Source organism: Pithys albifrons, chromosome 24 (assembly GCF_047495875.1).
Source record: "Pithys albifrons albifrons isolate INPA30051 chromosome 24, PitAlb_v1, whole genome shotgun sequence".
NCBI classification, from domain to species: Eukaryota; Metazoa; Chordata; class Aves; order Passeriformes; family Thamnophilidae; genus Pithys; species Pithys albifrons.
In genome coordinates, this window is record NC_092481.1 from 7712456 (window position 1) to 7730536 (window position 18081).

The 18081-nt window shown below is 49.2% G+C and overlaps 1 protein-coding gene across 1 annotated transcript in view; it reads left to right on the forward strand.

Moving 5' to 3' along the window:
* Positions 1-6092: 6092 nt before the first annotated feature.
* MAN1C1 (mannosidase alpha class 1C member 1) overlaps positions 6093-18081 on the forward strand; it is a 62942-nt gene continuing 50953 nt past the window's right edge. Inside the window, exons 1-2 of the mRNA XM_071576512.1 lie at positions 6093-6383; positions 7109-8089. Of these exons, the coding sequence (XP_071432613.1) occupies positions 7523-8089 (567 nt within the window). The 5' untranslated portion in view covers positions 6093-6383; positions 7109-7522. The remainder of the gene's footprint in view (positions 6384-7108; positions 8090-18081) is intronic.

The following is an 18081-nucleotide window of genomic DNA, read 5'->3' on the forward strand; positions in this document are numbered from 1 at the left end:
ACAGCAGGATATCTTTACATGATGCAAGAAGATTTTTTTGTGAAATTTTCATTTCTGTCATTCTCACAGCAAACCCAGCGCAGCCCTTTGAGGAGAGCAGAGTTTTCACCCTGGAGGAGAGCAGGGGTAGCTGTTGGCATGTGAGGAAGCCTCTGGGTGCAGGACAGATGATGGACTGCACAGGTGGTTGTCAAATAAGTCAAAATTCGCCCTTTGGGAGGTTATTTTCCTTAAAAACTAAACCAGTTTTTAATTACTACTTTGAAGCCTGGCAGTTTCTGAAGGCCTTGGTCTGGTTGGCTCCTTCTGCAGCTGGACAGTTCATGTGTTTTCTCAGGAAGGGTCTCCTGACACATTTTCAACTGTGCTCAGTCCCCACGGATGCCAAATGAGACTGTTGTCTCCTGGGTTCTTCCCAAACAGCTCAGATGTCTGTAGGAAATGCTGGATAGCCAGATTTTACCTCAGAGGGGAAATCTCTCTATTCCAAACAACTCCAGATGAAAACCTGCTATAGACAGCGGGTAGCTCCACCTCAGGAGGCCACTGGGACCATCACATCTTACACAAACTGCTTCTTGGATTGACTCCAGTGCTTTTTTGACCCAAAACAAATATTTAAGCTTGCTTTAAGATTATTGGGTTTTCTAAATGCTTCTGTTTGTGGAAAACTGGGTTTGTTTCACTGTCATCAAGTTCATCACTGATTCACCTGCAGTTCTGCTTTGCCTGAACTGCATTTTCTGACAAGTCAAGTCTTTGGCTGAAAATTATTCTTGGATGTTTTCCACTTGGGATCTTATTTCTGAAGCCATATCTAAAATAGGCTGTTGCTCCACATTCACAAAATTCATTGCATTCTCCTGGCCCTTACCTTACTTAAGTCAGTGAAAATGGAACACAGACATTCTGATGATGCTGATTTTAATTTAAAAAAAAAGGCAAAAAAAGCAAAAAAAAAAAAGCTGTGCAGGCTGCTACATTAGTCACCTGGTGTTACAGGAAAGCAACAAAGTGGAACTGTTTCTGCTCTTTCCCCCATGCACCTTCTGTTATGTTTCTGACTTTGTACTATTTTTTAGCTTGTTTTATATTTTCCCTGCCTCAGAGGAGGTAAGATTGCTGAGACATAGACCTTTACCATAATTAAGCAAGATTTTTCCTTGGATGAAAGCTTGTTCCTACACAATTCTAGTTTAAGACACATAGAACAGGTTGTTATCTCAGATGTAATTTTTTCCCCCTTTTTCTAAGATAAAACATAATTCTGGCTGAGGTGATGGGGTTTATATTGTGCAAATGTTTCCTGCTAGCAGAAAAGCATTGGAATGCTCAGCAAGGCTTCTGTGCATCCCTAAATGTGAGTCTTAACTCAGATAATTGGTATCTTCTATGTCTAAATGTGGAGTTAAAAGAAAAGCAGTCAAACCTGCAGATCAGTGCATGATGTTGCCTCTGAATTCTGAGGGGTTAAATATCCAATTCTCTGTGGTTTGCATGTGGCTGGAGCTGCTACAAGCATTTCTGTACATCAGGTGAGGCAGCTGCTTTCTCTGCATGGGCCATTCACTCCTGGCTGGCAAACTGATGAGAGGGTGTAGTAGCCTCTTTTTTACAGGTTTAGCTCATTAAAATTATCACATGAGATTTGTTTTCCTGCACAGCACAAACTGAATTAAATCAGGGCAAAATCTACTACTAGTTTATGCATTCCTGTAACTTCCAGTTTGCAAACCTCCTCCTGGGCAGCACAAGATGCTGATGATATCACTTGGAGGAGGAGAAAAGCTGCTCCAAGGAGGCAAGCCTTAAACATGTCTTCCTACACCTTTTTTCCTTCTCCTTATTTCCTCCTCCTTACTTCTTCCTTCTCCTTCCTTTATCACCCACTTTATACATTCCTTTTTTCACACCAAGTGTAGGCTGTGGATGGAGGAGACTTTGTCTGTCAGCTGAACTCCTCTGGGCTCTGTGTCCACCCTCTACAGGTGATGTTGCCATCACCTGTTGGATTATTATTACAATTTAGCCTTTCAGTGTTTTGTTAGAATAATTCCTACCAAAACCAATTCCAGTAATCCATCAGCACATGGTTCCATCTCAGCAAATGTGCTTCCTACTCCCTGATCTTTAAGTAAGGAGCACACTCTCCCAGGTTGAACACCACTGCAATCTGTGTTCATGGAGCAGATAACGAGGTTCCTAATTATCCAGGCTTCTCTGCAGCCTCATGTCCTTTGCTTGTATTTCTAAACCTTTAAAATAATCAATACCAGATAGATTTCTTTTACCCTTAGTCATTACAGGCCATCAGGAATTGTTTTGCTCATTCTCCCTGCTTGGAGAAGTTTGGGGCTGTTGTTTGCATAATTTATCTGCTGGCTTAAATGTATGAATTTCCCTTTCTCTGATCACAACTGCAGCAGGCCTGACACATCTAAGCCTTAAATAACATCAGACCTTGCTGCTTGCAGGTGAGGAACAGCAGCCTTGGGGCTGCACAGAGGGGGAGGATGCCTTGGACGATCTGTGCTCCCTGCAACGTTCCCCACTGGGCCCCGTGTGAGTGAGAGCCCGGGCAGGAACAGCAGCATCCATCCCACGCAGAGGGAGCCCTCTGTTCTCAGTGGGGGACTCGTCAGCTCCTCAGATCAGGCTGCAGAAAGCTGAGCCTCAAATTGGGCTCCACGCCACGGTGAAGTGTCAGAAATCTTCCCAAGATGGCACCTTGTTCTGTCAACCGCTGTGCTTGTTCCTTGGGAGGTAAAGGAATCCTTCCCTTCTAAAGGTGGCAGCTCCAGCAGGTTTTGTTGTCACTATCTATACTTTGTAGTACCTATCAACAGAGTTTGTGTCTGGTCTACACAGTGAGGCTGTGCTGTTTTGAGGATGCATTTAGATGTACTATCCCTTTCTGTTACAATGAAACGAGGCTGGGTTACTGGGTTGATTTCCCTTCCGTTCCCTGCCTTCCTTCCTCTGCCTTCTCCTTTCCCTCCTTCCCCTTTTCTTCCCTTTCTTTCTTTCTTTCTTTCTCCTTCCTTTTTCCTTTGGCAGAACCACATTAACTCTGCCCCTGTTGCCATTACCACAGAGCCTCTCTCCTGTCTCCCTGCTCTGTCCTTTCATCACCGTGATGCCTCGAGTGGTTCTGAGAGCCAGAGGAGGCTTTCTGGGGAGCGACTGGAGCCCTGCTCCAGCACCAGGAGACATCCTGGCCTCTCCTGCAGCCACAACAGGAGCATTTTCTGCACTGAGAGGGAAATAAACATCAAGACTCTTTAAAAGATAGTCTGGAGGCTTGAGTGCAATTACCAGGCCAAACTCCTTGCCTTGAGTGTTATCTATTACTCTGTAGTTTTCTTCCTCGCAGAAAGGTGGATATTAAATTCTATTTTTCTTATGGCTATAAAAGAAAAAAAGTAATTTTCTCTAAATCATTTGTTCCAGACCTGCTAAAAACAAGAATCATAATGCAGCAGGACCCCCATCTTCCCAGTAATTACACTTTTCCTCCTAACTCCTTCAACACCAATTTCTCAGTTTATTTGCCTTCTGTCTGGAACCACAGTCACAGGCAGAGCTGGACTCATCTTATTATTACACGGACAAAATTGGATTTAAAATGTAATTAAACATTTACCTTGAAGACAATGCTTTTTCTTCTTTAAGAAGCATAATATCTTAATTTGGCCTAATCGAGCAAACCTTCCATTTCTAAGCTTTTACCACCAAGACAATGTTATGCTAAACACAAAGCAAAACAAAAAGATGTCCTAATTTAACCCAGTTAAAAGATGAGCCTCCAACTTTTCCATCGCTGCTGTCTGAAACAAGGAGGGAGGCACAGTCCTTCAGTTTGCTCAGAACTGTCTATTTTATTATCCCTCTGGTTTGTTCTCTGCTGTCGATTTTTATTATCCTCTTTGATGCCCCTAAATCCTCTTAGGCAGTGGAGCTATCTACCCTTTCCCATCCTGGGGCCATCTCTAAGAGGATCAAGTGACCACCATGAGAACAGTGGATGGATACGGAGGGGTTTGTTCTGGTGGGGTTTTGTTTGGTTGCTTTGGTTGTTTGGTATTTTTAAAAGCTGAGACAAAATGCAGCCAGCTATGTGAGGTATCCCTAGGGAGAGAGGAGATTTAAGGAAGGTAAAGGATTATTTCCATTCAATCTGAGGTTGAGGCAGGTGTTTAGTGTGGGGAGAAGGGATGATGGAAGCCTGTAGAGGGATGCTGTCTTGCTGGTGCTGTTTCCCGAGGGGATGCATGAGGCAGGGCAGCAGTAAAATCCCTGCCAAACTGCATCCATGCTCAAAATAATGGAACTGGCAGCTGGCTCTCAGCATGTTCCTCTGCTCCTGAGCCTCCCTGCAAATCCGGGCAAAGAAGCAAAACCAAATCATCCTTTGCAAGCTGCTCCCCTGGGCTCTGAGGAGCCTGTGGAGCATCTGCCGTGCTCGGTGAGCTCCCGTGTGACCCGCCAGGATGAAGCAGCTGAGTCTCCTCCTCTTCTCCCTCATGGTACAGCCACAGGGCAGGGAAGGCAGAGCAGCTGTGCTGAGTGTTCCTCCAGCAGCTGCTTTGGAGGAAACCAAGCGTGGTGGGTGAGCGACAGTGTCCACATCTCCCTTGTGCTGGTCCTGCCTGCAAACCACAGGGGATGGTTGAAGGGGTGATTTCAAACCCAGGTAATCGAGATGCAAATTTGCCTCTGAAGGGTGGCTGCATTCAAGGTCCAGTGGGCAGTCACTAGAGCTACAAGCACAAGGCTTTTTAGGTTTATTTTCACTAGATGAAAACCTTCAGAGGCTGTGGAGGTATGAGGGAGGTGAAGGTAAGATGATCCTTGGGCATGGCTGGGCCAAGAGCAACTCCAGAACCCTGGAGTGGCCAAGAGTGGCTCTGCTACCTGCTTTATGTCCCTTAAAGCGCTTTTCATAGGGAAATGACTACATAGTTATGGTTCTGATACTCAGCTGAGCAGTTCAAGGTCTAGGGCCCTGCAATCAGCTCAGGTATTTCTCCCCTGCGGTGCTGGTTATTTCTGCAGAAGGCACTTACTGCGCCCAGGCAGACACAAACAGCAGATGATTTCTTTCCTTTCAGGTCCAGCTCCTTTCCAGCCTACAAAATGCTCTCTTTTAGCCCTTCCAAGTTTAGTCACAGCAATGTTCCAGTGGCTGCATTTACCCTTTTCTGGGAGTCTCATCCTGCCCGCAGTACCCAAATCCCACCTCTGGTGCTCCACTTGACCCATCCAGCTGTTCCTGAGCGGCTTCAGATGCTGCCAGGTTTGCATGGTGCCCTTTTATCTCTTTCATCGCTAATTCTCAGGGTTTTTTCGGGGGAGTTTGTAACATTTATGCATGGAAACTTTGTTTCACTGTCTTCCCCTCTGACAGGGTCACAGTCAAATTTACTTGGTGTGGTATGTTGAAAGTTAAGGTGAGGATTTAAGCATTTGGGATTCAGATCTGCTTCATGGCACTTGACTGTGGGCTCATAAAAACCAGAAAGGTGGTTCCCAGGACGTTTGAGGGCCCTGCTCCCCTCCTCATGGCAGACACTGAGGCAATGCCCCCAGGGCTGTGCCACCCTCAGGGTACAAAGCCCCTCCTGTGGGCTCTGGGGCGGGCTGTAGGGGCTCCGCGGGTAAATCCACCCCTCAGAGCCCTCATTAGGCATTAGGGGCGGGACAGGCGCAGCCACCTCAGCACCGGCCCAGCCCTCACAGCTTCTGCCGCTGGCGCGCGCCCTGAGCGCCTTTTAAAGCCTCTGAGCCCCGCCCCGCGCGGACGGCGCGTTCCTCGCAGCCAATGGGAGATGCCGCTGGCAGAAAGGGGCGGGGCGAGGCGCTCCCCGGGCTGGAGCCGGGCAACTGTGGTAAACAAGGGGGCGGGTCCCGCGGCTTTTCTGACATTTAGAGCAGCCAATGGGCAATGCCAGGAGAAGCAGACAGCCAATAGGCAGCGAGGGCGGGCAGAGCGCTGCGTGCTGGTTGGCTGGCACCGCCGCAGAGTGGCCGTTGGCGGGAGGGGGCGCGGCGGGGGCGTGGCCGGGCCCTGTCGCAGTGAGCGGAGGGCGGTGCTGTCGGGACAGGGCACTGGGCAGCGACAGCGGCCCCGCGGCGGGCGGGCAGGAGCGGAGAAGCAGAGGCATTGGAGTAGCTTAGTGCAGTTGGGCACTTCCCCCTCGGATACTTGGATGGGCAGGGAGAGGCGCTGCCCCCTGGAGAGCTCAGGCTCTTCCCTCTCCTAATTGAACGGGTACCCGTGAGCGCTGGCAGCTGCGAGGGGCTCTCGCTTTTGGGATAAGCGGGCAGGACTGAGAAGATTTTGTTCACTGTAGGAGCCAGAGAGGCTTGGATTTGTCAGAAGGGTGAGTAAACAGGGCTAAGGGTAGGAAAGCGTCCGCCAAGGGGAGCTGACATCGTATTTGGGGGCCAGCGCTGCCGTTCCCGTAGGAGAAGGGGTGATCTGGGGCTTGGAGGTGGGGTTTTAAGCTGTGTCCTGCTTGGTTTTCCAGAATGAAAGTTGAGCTGCTATAAGGAGGGGATTGGTGTGGGAGTGTGGATAACTCTTAACAGCCAGGCAGGGATTTGGGAGGAAGAGGAAATTTTCCGGGATCTGGCAAAACCAAAACCTTTTTTCTCCAAGAAGCTCACCCCGAGCCGAGCTTTCCTGCATGGGTGGTTTGCAGCCCCATTGTCCTCAGCCCTGCGCGGGTGAAGGCAGCGCCTGGCAGCCTTGGGAGAAGTGGAGCAGCTTCGACCCAGTCTGCCTGTGCTGTGTCCCAGGGTATCCTGCCCCTTCCAGGGTATCCTACTCCCGCCGGGCTTCTCGCTCCTCGCCAGGGCGCGGATCCCCCTCTTGACCCTCGGGCTACCCCGCCAGCCAAGCCCAGCAGCCCGGAGCTGGAAGGGAGATAGATGGTGCAGAGCAGGAGCTGCTCGCAGACTGGAGAGTTGATGGCATGTCCACAGAGAGGGAAAGCGAACTAGTGCAGCGGGAGGGTGGGGGACCAGCAGGGGACAAAGGCAGGTATCGGCGGCTGCATCCTTCGTGGTGTTGAATGACCGCGCTCTTGTCTCCCCCGCCCCGCAGAAATGCTGCAGCATGAACCCACCGCCTAGAGAGCCGGGCCCGCACCTTCTGGGCGCTGCTGCCTGAGCCCTCCGCACCGCCCGGGGAGCCTGCCCGGGGAGCCTGCCCGGGGAGCCCAGCGCAGCCCGGGGAGCCCACACGGGGAGTCCAGCCCAGCCCAGCCTGGGGAGCGCCGCCGGGAGAGCCCAGCCCAGCCCCGCCGCCCGGCCCCGGCGGGATGCGCTCGCCGCCGCCTTCATGCCGGGAGGGGACACGCTGAGTCGCCGCTCCGCCCGGCCCGGAGCCACCCACGTGCGAGCTCCGGGGAAGGCGGCCGGTGGTGCGGGCGGGCACCGCTGAGCCTTTGGCCGCAGGAGCCGCGGCGCTGCCCGCGGTGGCGGCGGGTCCCGCCCGGCGGCCGCGATCCGGTGCCCCATGGTGGTGCTGCGGAAGCTGCCGGGCATGCCGGGCTGGCCGGCGGCGCTGGGGCTGCGGCTGCCGCAGAAGTTCCTGTTCCTGCTCTTCCTCTCGGGCCTGCTCACGCTCTGCTTCGGGGCCCTCTTCCTCCTGCCCGATTCCTCCCGCTTCAAGCGCCTCTTCCTTCCCCGCCGGACCACCGCCTCCGCCTCCTCTTCATCCTCCGCCTCCTCTTCATCCTCCGCCTCCGCCTCCTCCACCCGCGACACCGACCTGCCCCGCAGCCCCCCCGCCGCCGCCGAGCCCCGCCACGCCAGCCCCGCCGCCCCCCGCCGCCTGCGGGAGAAGTTCCGCGCCGCCGCCCGCATGGCCGGCCCGGCCCGCACCGCGCCCGGCTCCCCGCGGCAGGTGCGGGGCGGCGATGGCCGAGCCGAGCCCGCCACCGGCGCGACCCCCGCCCGGGACACGCGCGCTCCGTTCCGCTTCGACTACGAGCGGTTCCGCCGGAGCCTCCGGCACCCGGTGCGGGGCGGGCGGCCCGGAGAGGACCCCGAGACCCGCGCCCGCAGGATGAAGATCAAAGAGGTGAGGAGCGCCCTCCCTGCTGTGTCCCCCTGAGTCAACACTCATCCTTCCCTCACGTCATGTCATGTCCCCCCTCAGCCAGTCCTTGCCTCCCCTCAGCAGCTGTGTCCCCCCTCAGTCAGCGCTTTTGGCCATGTCCCCCCTCAGCCAGTCCTTGCCTCCCCTCAGCAGCTGTGTCCCCCCTCAGTCAGTCCTTGCCTCCCCTCAGCAGCTGTGTCCCCCCTCAGCCAGTCCTTGTGTCCCCCCTCAGTCAGTCCTTGCCTCCCCTCAGCAGCTGTGTCCCCCCTCAGTCAGCGCTTTTGGCCATGTCCCCCCTCAGCCAGTCCTTGCCTCCCCTCAGCAGCCGTGTCCCCCCTCAGTCAGCGCTTTTGGCCATGTCCCCCCTCAGCCAGTCCTTGCCTCCCCTCAGCAGCTGTGTCCCCCCTCAGTCAGTCCTTGCCTCCCCTCAGCAGCTGTGTCCCCCCTCAGCAGCTGTGTCACCCCTCAGCAGCTGTGTCCCCCCTCAGTCAGCGCTTTTGGCCATGTCCCCCCTCAGCCAGTCCTCGCCTCCCTTCATGGCCGTGTGTCCCCTCAGTCAGCTCTCACAGTCATGTCCCCCTCTCAGTCACCCCTCACTGCTCTGTCCTCCCTCAGGCGGCTTTCATGGCTATGTGCCCCCTCAGTCAGCCCTTGCCTCTCCCTTCATGGCCTGGTTCCCCTTCAGTCAGCCCTTACAGCTGTGTCCGCCAGTCAGCCTTCATCGTCCTCTCACTTCATGTCCCTCTCAGTCAGCCCTTTCCCCCCCTCGCAGCCATGTCACCCCTCCCTCACCTCCCCAGCCTCACCCTTATTTCCTTCACAAGCCTCCCAGCCTCCTTTCTCCTTCCTTTTCCCAAGGAAGGTGGCAGGAGTTGGGGTGTCCCTTTCCCAGGGGCTGTCCCTGCCAGCGGGTGCGGACACCTGCACTCACCGGAGAGGAAATGGCAAGGCAGCTTGATGGTGTGTGACTGGAAATTAAGGAGCTGAAATTAGGCAAAGGAAAATTTAAATTCCAGCTTGGTTATAAGGGGGAAAAAAACCCCTCGCTTCATGGGTACAAGAGGCTCCCTCCCCAGGTGTGTCAGTGACAACCTGCAGCTTTGCACAGAAACACGGAGATGGCAAAACTTGTACTGGTCCATGGGGATGGAGCGATGGGATGTGCCCTCACAGGAATCGGGAAGGAGTGGGAGGGGCTGTCCCTGTGAATCCTTGTGAAACTGGCACGGGAATTTACTCCCTAACAGGGAGACGAAGGCTGCCCTTGCCCTGACCCTGCTGAGCTGGGACAGCCTCGTCGAGGAGGTTACAGGGGTGAAAGGCTGAGGGGAGAATTTGGCCTCATGCTCACAGCTCGTGCATAAAAGCCTGGCAGCCTCACAAATATCACAGAGCAAGCTGTGACCCAGTTAACCAGGAGTGATAGACTCTGTGTAGTCCTCAGTTGTGTTTGTCGTATCTTTTGCTATGATGAATAACCAACTCGGAGGGAATTTTGCTCTAGTAAGAGGTGCCAATAAGTAAGAAGCACAGATTTAATTAAGAAGAGTGTAAATTTCCTGGGTTTGTGCTCTCGCAGAGGTGTGGCCATTCAGCAAAGATGCTGCCCCAGGTTGAAGAGAGAAGACAGTCAAAGAATAACAGGCCGAGGGCTTTCATCTGCTCTGACCTGCATTTTAAAAACCGTTTTTTAAAGCTCCTCTTCTGATATTTTTGTCAGTCACTAAAAAAAAAAGGCTACACAGCTGGTAAAATTGCAACTTCTGTGCCAGGCAACCAGACACAACACACCCAGGGGTGCTGGGTTTCTTTATGATCCCAGGCAGGATTGAGCCATCCTTTCCTGCTGCATCTCAGCTGCAGGGTATTTGGAATATTCCAGTACAGCCGTTGCCTGTGCTGGAAGTTGGGGAGCGTGTGCCTGAATACACTGCAGAATCTCTCTCACTTCCAAGGTATTCCAGGGAGCACAACATACCTGGGAATAACCCAGCTTCTGTTCTGTGCAAAGAAATCAAACTAAAAAATCAAATTTAGGAAAGCAAGTGGCATTCAGTCATTAATTTGTAGTTAATTATTTCTTAAACACAGGATTATTTCAAGTTGTGTGGATTCAGCTCCATCTGTGTCTAATAGCCATAATCAGTGCTGGGTAGCACAGTTAGAGTTTTCAAGGATGACGATCCATAAATATTAGTTTTATCCTGACAGCTAATTACTCTTCAAACAGAATCCTTATTCCTTAAAAGTGCCTATACTTCTGCTTATTCAGAGAGAGAGAAACAAATACAGTGCTGAGAAATAAGACTGTGCAAAACAAGGGAGGGCGGTGCAGCCTGGGGAGGAGCTAAGGTATGTCTTTTTTTTTTTGTAAGTCAAAAAGACATGAAGAAAACAAATCAGGAAGGTTAGAAGACAAATGCAGTATAAAAAGAAACAGATGGGGAAAAAAGAATTGCAGGGAAGAAGTAAGTGATGATCCAGCCTTTGGATTAGCAAATATTCCTCACATAATGTGAGATGCTGTCAGGGCAGGTAGTGGGTTTGCTGGCTGGTTTAAAGAGTGTGCAGTAGTTAGAAGTAGCTTTTCTCTCCTTCTTCCAGAGCTTTAAGTCCTGTAATTTGCTAAAGTGTGTTCCAAACTATCCTTGTACTAAAAGTTGTTTCCTTTGCTTCCCTCTAGGCCAATCTTACAGGTCAGCACCCCTATAACAGGGAGGATGGATGTGGATGGGATTTGTTGATTTTTTTTTCAACATCTGCTAGAGCCTAGATGAAAGCCAGGAATAAAAACCAGTGCATGATCAAAGATGCCCAGAGCTGATGCCCAGAGCTGATGCCCAGCCTAGAGGCTTGGGACTTGCTGTTTGCCATAGCACCCTTTGGTCTGAGCAGGACTCCCAGCCTGCCTCCATCCACTGCTCGCCACCAGCCGCTGAGCTGCTGGATGCTTCAGCTAAAGAAGAGGGTGTGGCATGACTGTCTCAGCTGGTATGTGTGGAAAGTGCTAATGTAGCCCTGCCAGCCTTTTCCTGTTTAAAAGATAGAGTGTGAAACCCACAGCTGTGCTCTCTCCCACTTTGTTGCTGTTTGGGAAAGCCCTTTGGGGTGTGAGGGACACCAGAGCTGTTTGCAGATTTAGGAGTCAGGCTGGGAGGTATATTTGTCTCTCTCACTCATGTGCTTTGAATGCTGTGTTTCCTCATAGTGCAGAAGAGAAAAGAGTTGGATTAGCAAGTTGAAATGACAAATAGAAGCCTGTTAAAAGAAGTAGGTGCTGCAGTGGGGTGAGCTGAGCTGAGCTGACATGCATGCAGGTATCTGCTTTTGCACTGGTGGGTAACAGAGTGGCAGACAGCTTAGGTTCTGCTTACCTTTAAGACAAGTCCTGGGTCAATAAACAGTTGTTTTCTTGAGAAGAAAAGGAGAGCACCTGTATTGCACAGACTGTACTGCAAAAGGTCGTTGGTCACCTGGAGAATTGTCTGGGATATCCTGCTGGGTGTTACTGTGGGCACTCTGACCTTTCAAAGAGAACTGCAAAAAACCAAATAACAATCTTCCCATGCTGCAGGTTGGGAAATTTGAAAGGGATTATTCATCTTAAACTGACCTGTGGAAAAGGCTTTGGTTCTGTAATTGATCACTTGGGCATGGCTTCAGGGAATAGCTACGTTTTTTCCATGTGCCAAATGCTAATCACTGATGAGCACAAAAAATGACTGGTGGTTGTAGCTGGAGAGCAACTGCGGAAATGCCATAGTGGGATTCCATATTTATTTGCTCTCAACAATTTCCAGATCAAATTGCCTCAGTGAGAAGTCAAAATTATTTCCCCTCCAACTGCTGGTATTGCAAACTTAGCCTCAAATCTCGGGAAATCAGATCGTGTGGTTTCTGCCTTTTGCATCATAACCAGTAATAAAGATTTTGCTGTTGGAGCAGAGCTGACAGTTTGGCTGATGATGGATGAACCAAACAGACTGTTTCTTGCTGTACTCCTGCTGTGTTGGCTTCATGGGCCTCATAGGTAGGGAAGCAGTGGGGAGAGGAAAGAGCATTCTTTATTCCAACCTTACTAATGCCATCCAGTGCTTAAGGACAACCACTGTAACAAGCCAGACCAAAAAGTTCATCGGTGAAATACTTCCAGTTCAGTCATGAGATGTGAGAAGATGTGAACAGAGAAAGAGATTTAGTAGTTTTTCTTTTCCTTTTTGGGTACAAAAGGCAAATATCTGTTCCTGATGTCTGGGAATACCTCATACCTTAACCTGACAGTTAAGGTATGAACCTGACAGTTCAAATAAGGGAATATTCCAAATTCAGACAGGTATTTAGTCCTGTGCTGGGATTTTACCCTTGGGTTTGACACATGCATTAATTTCCTCTGGTTTAGTAAAACTGAAGCATGTCTGTTTCACACTGCAGTTCTCCTCATCCTGGCTTTTCTTCCCATCTCCACTTCTACTTACCTCCCCATGCTGTACCCTGTCCTCTTTTAACACAGCTCTAAAGATGTATTTGCTTTCAAAATCACACCCTGGGGGAATGGAGGCCATCAGAGTCCATGTACACAGTTACCCTGCATTGCCCTGAAGATTAGCAAGTAGATCAGTCTTTTTAACACAAATATCTTGACAGCATATCACTAAAAGATAATTAGCAAGAAGCAGGAATGTTATCAGGAGCTCTCAACTTTTGTGGAAACTTCCTTGGTATTGGTTGCTGAGTTCCCTTTGTGTGGTTTTGACAGTTGTGACCACAATGAAAAAGTGCTTGGTTTTGGGGCAGAGCTGGGGAAGTTCTGATTGTTCTGAATTTGTGCCGCAGCCCTGACCCCTGCTGGGAGAAATCTCTGCTCCAACGCTCCTTCCCTCTCACACCTTTGTGGAGGCGTGGGTGTTCTCAGGGGAGTTCACAGGGATGCACCGGTTGGGTTGTGATCACCAGTTTATTGAAAGCAGAGGTCAAAACAGTTCTCAGTTTGAGTTACAGTTGCCCTGTTGGTACAGCACTGTAAACCACATTATTGAATGTCTCTGACCATCTCCTTTCTGCAGCCAGCAATAAACAGATTTCAGACCTCTCCCTTTCTCTGCACTGTGTGCAACTCCTGTTCTTCCACATAGAGAAAATGCCTTTTCTTTGTAAGCTGGGGCTGAGCAGCACTGCAAGCAAATAATGTGATCCGTCAGTGGCTTCGGTACGTGAGTAGCACCACACACAGTTCCAGATGGAAATGCACCTCCCCGTGCACATCTTCTCACTGAGACACATGGAAAATGTCTAATCCTTTGGGCTGGTCAAATGTAAAACCAGTGACTTTCAACGGACTTGCTTTGGATGCTGGGGGTAAAGAAAACAGTTCTCAGTAAAACATTTACCATAATGGGATGGAGTTATGATCTCAAAGCAGTCAGATATACTGTGATCAGATTGTAATTCTTCCTCTGGCATAAAAATACCTTTGCAAGAGAGAATTTCTTTGAAGCACTGGCTGGCTCCAGTCTTGCTGGAATTTTCCTTTTCTCCATGCTCCTTCTCATACATTTATTTACTGAGCCTGTGAAATGGGTGCTGTGGTGTAAATCCCACAAATGGTGCATGCAGTGGATTTTTTGCTTCAGTAGCCTTTGGTGGATTCGTGCAAACAAAATTTAGACCTGACCTAGAGCCTCTTTCAGCTGTAGGGTATACAGTTAATTGACTAAAAATGTGTTTGTTCTGTTGCATGAGTACAGAAAGTGCTGCACATGCTGTGATCTGTGCTGCAGTGCTGTTTGCCTCAGGTGCCAGTGATACCTTAGTGCTCGCTATTACCAGTCTCTGTTGAGCTGAGGGTGTTTTGGAATTTGGGAGTGCTGTGCAATTTGAAGACATTTGTTCTTACCTCCCAAATCTAGCACTAGAAGCAGTTGTTCCACAACAGCTCAATTTGATGCTGGACTGGTTTATAAACTGCCACTTCAAGACAGTGCCCTGTTCACAAGGGCAGAACTGTTGGCATGTGGACTTCTCTGGGCAGATGATGAGTGACTGCATGTGCTGGACATGGTGAAATGAGCTTCCAGGATGCAGAAGGACCTACACCTTCCTGAATCACTTCAGTAAATACACATATTTCCTTGAAAGTCCTCAGGCAGAAAGACAAGGGGTTTAGGGCAGGAAGGATGGAGCCTGGTCTGTAACCTCCCTATTGTACCATCAGTCTGTGGAGCTGTGTATATGCAGCCCCTCAAATATTTACTAAAAACCAGTCACATGAGTTAAGATCCCATCTTTCCAGCCAAAATTTTTATGGACTCCTGATTAACTTTTTAATCAATGATTAAATCTGCCACTTAATGGGAGAAAGATTTTTGTGCTAAGTGTTCTTTCCTTTGGCTCTGTATGCAGAGCTTTACCAGAGGAGGTTAATCAATCATTTTTGGTTTACTCTCTGATTCTGTTATTGCTTAGATTGTTTATCATTTTTTGATGATTTTGAATATGTTTTCCACTATTGAGAACAATTCAGGTTTTAGATGGGAGGCTGAGAGGGGGAAAGGGGAATGTATCTTGGTACTAAATGACAGACTGATCTGGACATAAAGGTGACATGAAGTTGTCAAAAGGAGAAGGCAGAAGGAATATTCACTCCATTAGTGGGATGAGGAAGTCTTATGCTTGGAGCATTCTGATTTTTAAACTTAGGAAATAGACTACATTTGCATTCCCCAGAAACATGCTTTTCACTGAATGCTGTGAATGGATTTGGCATGAGGAGCACACACACTCCCTGATTGCTGTCTTTACTGTGTGTCCCCTTGGCACTTCAGTTCATCATATGACACAACATTTGGAAGGGCTCCAGAGAAGCTGTCGTGGGCAGTGATGTCCCTGATCCGTGCATAATGCGAGTGCTTGTGCATAATGGACCCAAACCATGTAGGAGAGAGAGCACAGTGGGAACACTGGAGGACTGGATAATAAACATCCTCTGTTTATGGGACAAGGATGTTACTCATTTGTACCCTGGCTAAAGGAGCAGAGCACCTTCTGTTAAGTGGATCAGGACTCTTGGTTCTGTGTTCTGCTCCTGACGGCAGATTCGTTGTGTCTCTGTGTGGTTCCACCATGCACCTCTCTGAAATGGGCACATATTTTTTCATCTCTAATCTGGCAAATTAATGTGCAGCAAAACTGTTTCCTCTTGGGCCCTTCAGCTTTCCCTGGGAGGACACTGGAGCATAAGTAATGGCAAGAGGTTGGACTAAACTGAAGTGACTTTAGTGCTTCCCTTCTGCATGTACTTATCTTGATGCAGAGTTCCTCATGTGTGGATCTGCTGCATGCTGGAATCACAGGAAAGATCTCCACAGTGTTTGAAAAGGGGAAGTGTGTTCTTAAGATTTCTTCCCTTAGCAGGAAAGGTAACAGAGTCCAGCTTTCTAGGAATGGGAGCCCTGTGTGCTGAAACCCCCATCGTGGAGTTTGGGACCTTCCCCACCCTTGTGTTTGTAATTCTGTGTCACCAATCCCTGCTCAGTGGTGTCTGTTGCTCTTCCCAGGTCCCTCCTTGGCTGTGTGAGCCAGACACTAATCCATATCCAGCTGCAGATTCCTCAGAGGGGTCTGGGTGACCAGAGCAGGAGCCTGTTGTGCCCTCCTTTAGTGAGACACTCTGTAGGTCTCCCTGCTGGTCTGTTGGCATTTTGCTCTGAACTTGTTTCTCTGTGACCTCTCCCCTCTGTCAAACCCAATTGAAGTTTTCCATCTCAGGAGTTACCAGGGAGGACGGGCAGACGACAGTGGAGCAGAAAATGGTTCTTGGGCTTATTTGAGCTAATTGTTCTGATGGTTGTGATTGAGTGGGAGCCAGGAGCTCGTTAGTTCTAATCTGGCCTCCAACACTTGCCTCGCATGGCCCTAGAGCTGTTGTTAGATTTCTCTCCCTTTGTTTATTAGTGGATAGAATGATATTCTGCTGCAAAGAATAATAATGCAAGTTATAAAGAAATTCTGCAGCATCTCGTGCCAGCAGCTCTAGCACAGATAATGATACACAGTGAAGCTGCATGTTCAGTGAGTGCATCCTAGAGAGTGTCCCTTCTCTTCTGAGGAAGTGAGAGAACTCCCACTGATTTATGGAGCAGGATGGCTCTGAAGACTGTCTGTACTGAGAATTGGAGCCATGTTGGTAACATCCAAGCAACCATGTTTAAAGCAGGGTTCTTGCTCTAATTGTGTTAACATGATTTCCCTGGGCAGTAAAGGAAGTGCATAACCGTGTACTTTGCGAAGTAACAAAGGATAATTATAATGTAATCGCATTCCATCCATCCTGAAAACCTCCTGCTGTCTGGGTTAGCCAGCCCAGATCACAAGTGAAATATTTTCAGTGCAAATGGGATATTTTTACCTCTTCTTTCATCTGATCCTTATTTTTCTCTGGAGTTTTCTGGGAAGGACACATGTTTCTGTTGGAGTTCAGCATTGTGCTGGATGAACCCAAACAAATCCTTGGCTGCTTTCTGGTGCTGTTTTGGCTTTCCTGAAGTCCTCCCTCCAGCACCAAGACCATGTTAGGATTCCTCAGTCCTGAACCACCATAGTTGTGTTTGATTATCAGACGTTTGTTCTGCATGTCAGTGAGCCCTCAACAACCAGAACATTGACACTGCTGGCTGTGGGTCTGCCCATTCTCATCGGTGGCTGCACAGCAGCATAATTCAAAAGGTTGATCTCTGAAAGGCAGTTCTGGCTGCTGTAGGATAAAGCAGTAAAAATAATTGCCTTATCTCATAGTTCTTTCTTTTCTGGATTTCAAAGACTTAAAATTTTAAATTGAATATTAGGGTGGAATTAGGTAAGTGAAACAGAGTGGAACCTTGTTCCTTAGGTCTTGAAAGCATTACTGGGGGTGCTTCTTCTACACTGACAGAAACATGGAGTCTGTGACCTGGGAGGTGCCTTCTGTCTCTAATTCTGATGAATCTTTATGGCTCTTTTCTTTAGTTTATTACCCAGATCCCCTAACTTGCCATTTCTTGCTTTATTCTTTCAGCAGTTCATTAGTCACTGTCATATGATGACTGTATAGTGCAGTGCTGAAGTGATGCCAGGGCCAAGCCTTGATCCCTCTTGGAATGGGAGGTCAGGCTAAATGAAAACGAGTCCCCTCCATCCTGCCAGATGAATTCTACTGTTTTTCTAACATCCACTCCATCAGCTTCGTTTTTATTAAAGATCTGGTATTTGCAACCTGATTTGTATGATTTATTGTGGCTGTGGGACTCTTCAAAGAGTTCATCAGCCTCTGGTTAATAAATGTGCCACTGTGGTCCAAGAATTTCTTGTAACACTTTTGTAAGGTGACAAGTCTGACATGAGGCTCTAGGAAGGCTGTGAGTGCGTTTCTTCTGTCTATTACTAGCTATTACCTTTGATAAATTATTAGACCAATCTCAGCTGACTACTTAATGCTTGAGAATTGCTCTGTTCCTCTTGTCAGAAGTTGAAATCACAAGTAACTCTGGAAAGGGGAGAGGACAGCAGTGCTGCAATCTGTCCCTCTGAGCAAGGACTACAAAGACAGATGGGGAGCAGGTGGACCAGCAAGAAATCATTAAACTAAACTCATCCTCCCATATCTCTCCTGTTAAGCCATCCAAGTGTGAGATAAAGTACGAGGTGTGCTGGCAGTTTTCAGCTTCCTTCTTTCTCCTGCTTCAGCATTTGGACTGAGACAAGGACAGTTTCCAAACAGATGTTGCTGCTGCTCCCTAAGTCCATTCTCACAACGCAGAACAGGAGCAATGTAGGGTAACTCTTAGCCTGTATTTACATTGTTTTCTTTCTTTCTCCCCTTCCTTCAGTTATCCCATCTGCTTATGTCTGCGCTCAGGGCCCTCCAGCCATCCATGTGTCAAAAGCAATTCAGGCTTTGCGGGGCTGGGAGGAATGAGGCAGATCAGCTGATCTGCCTCTTC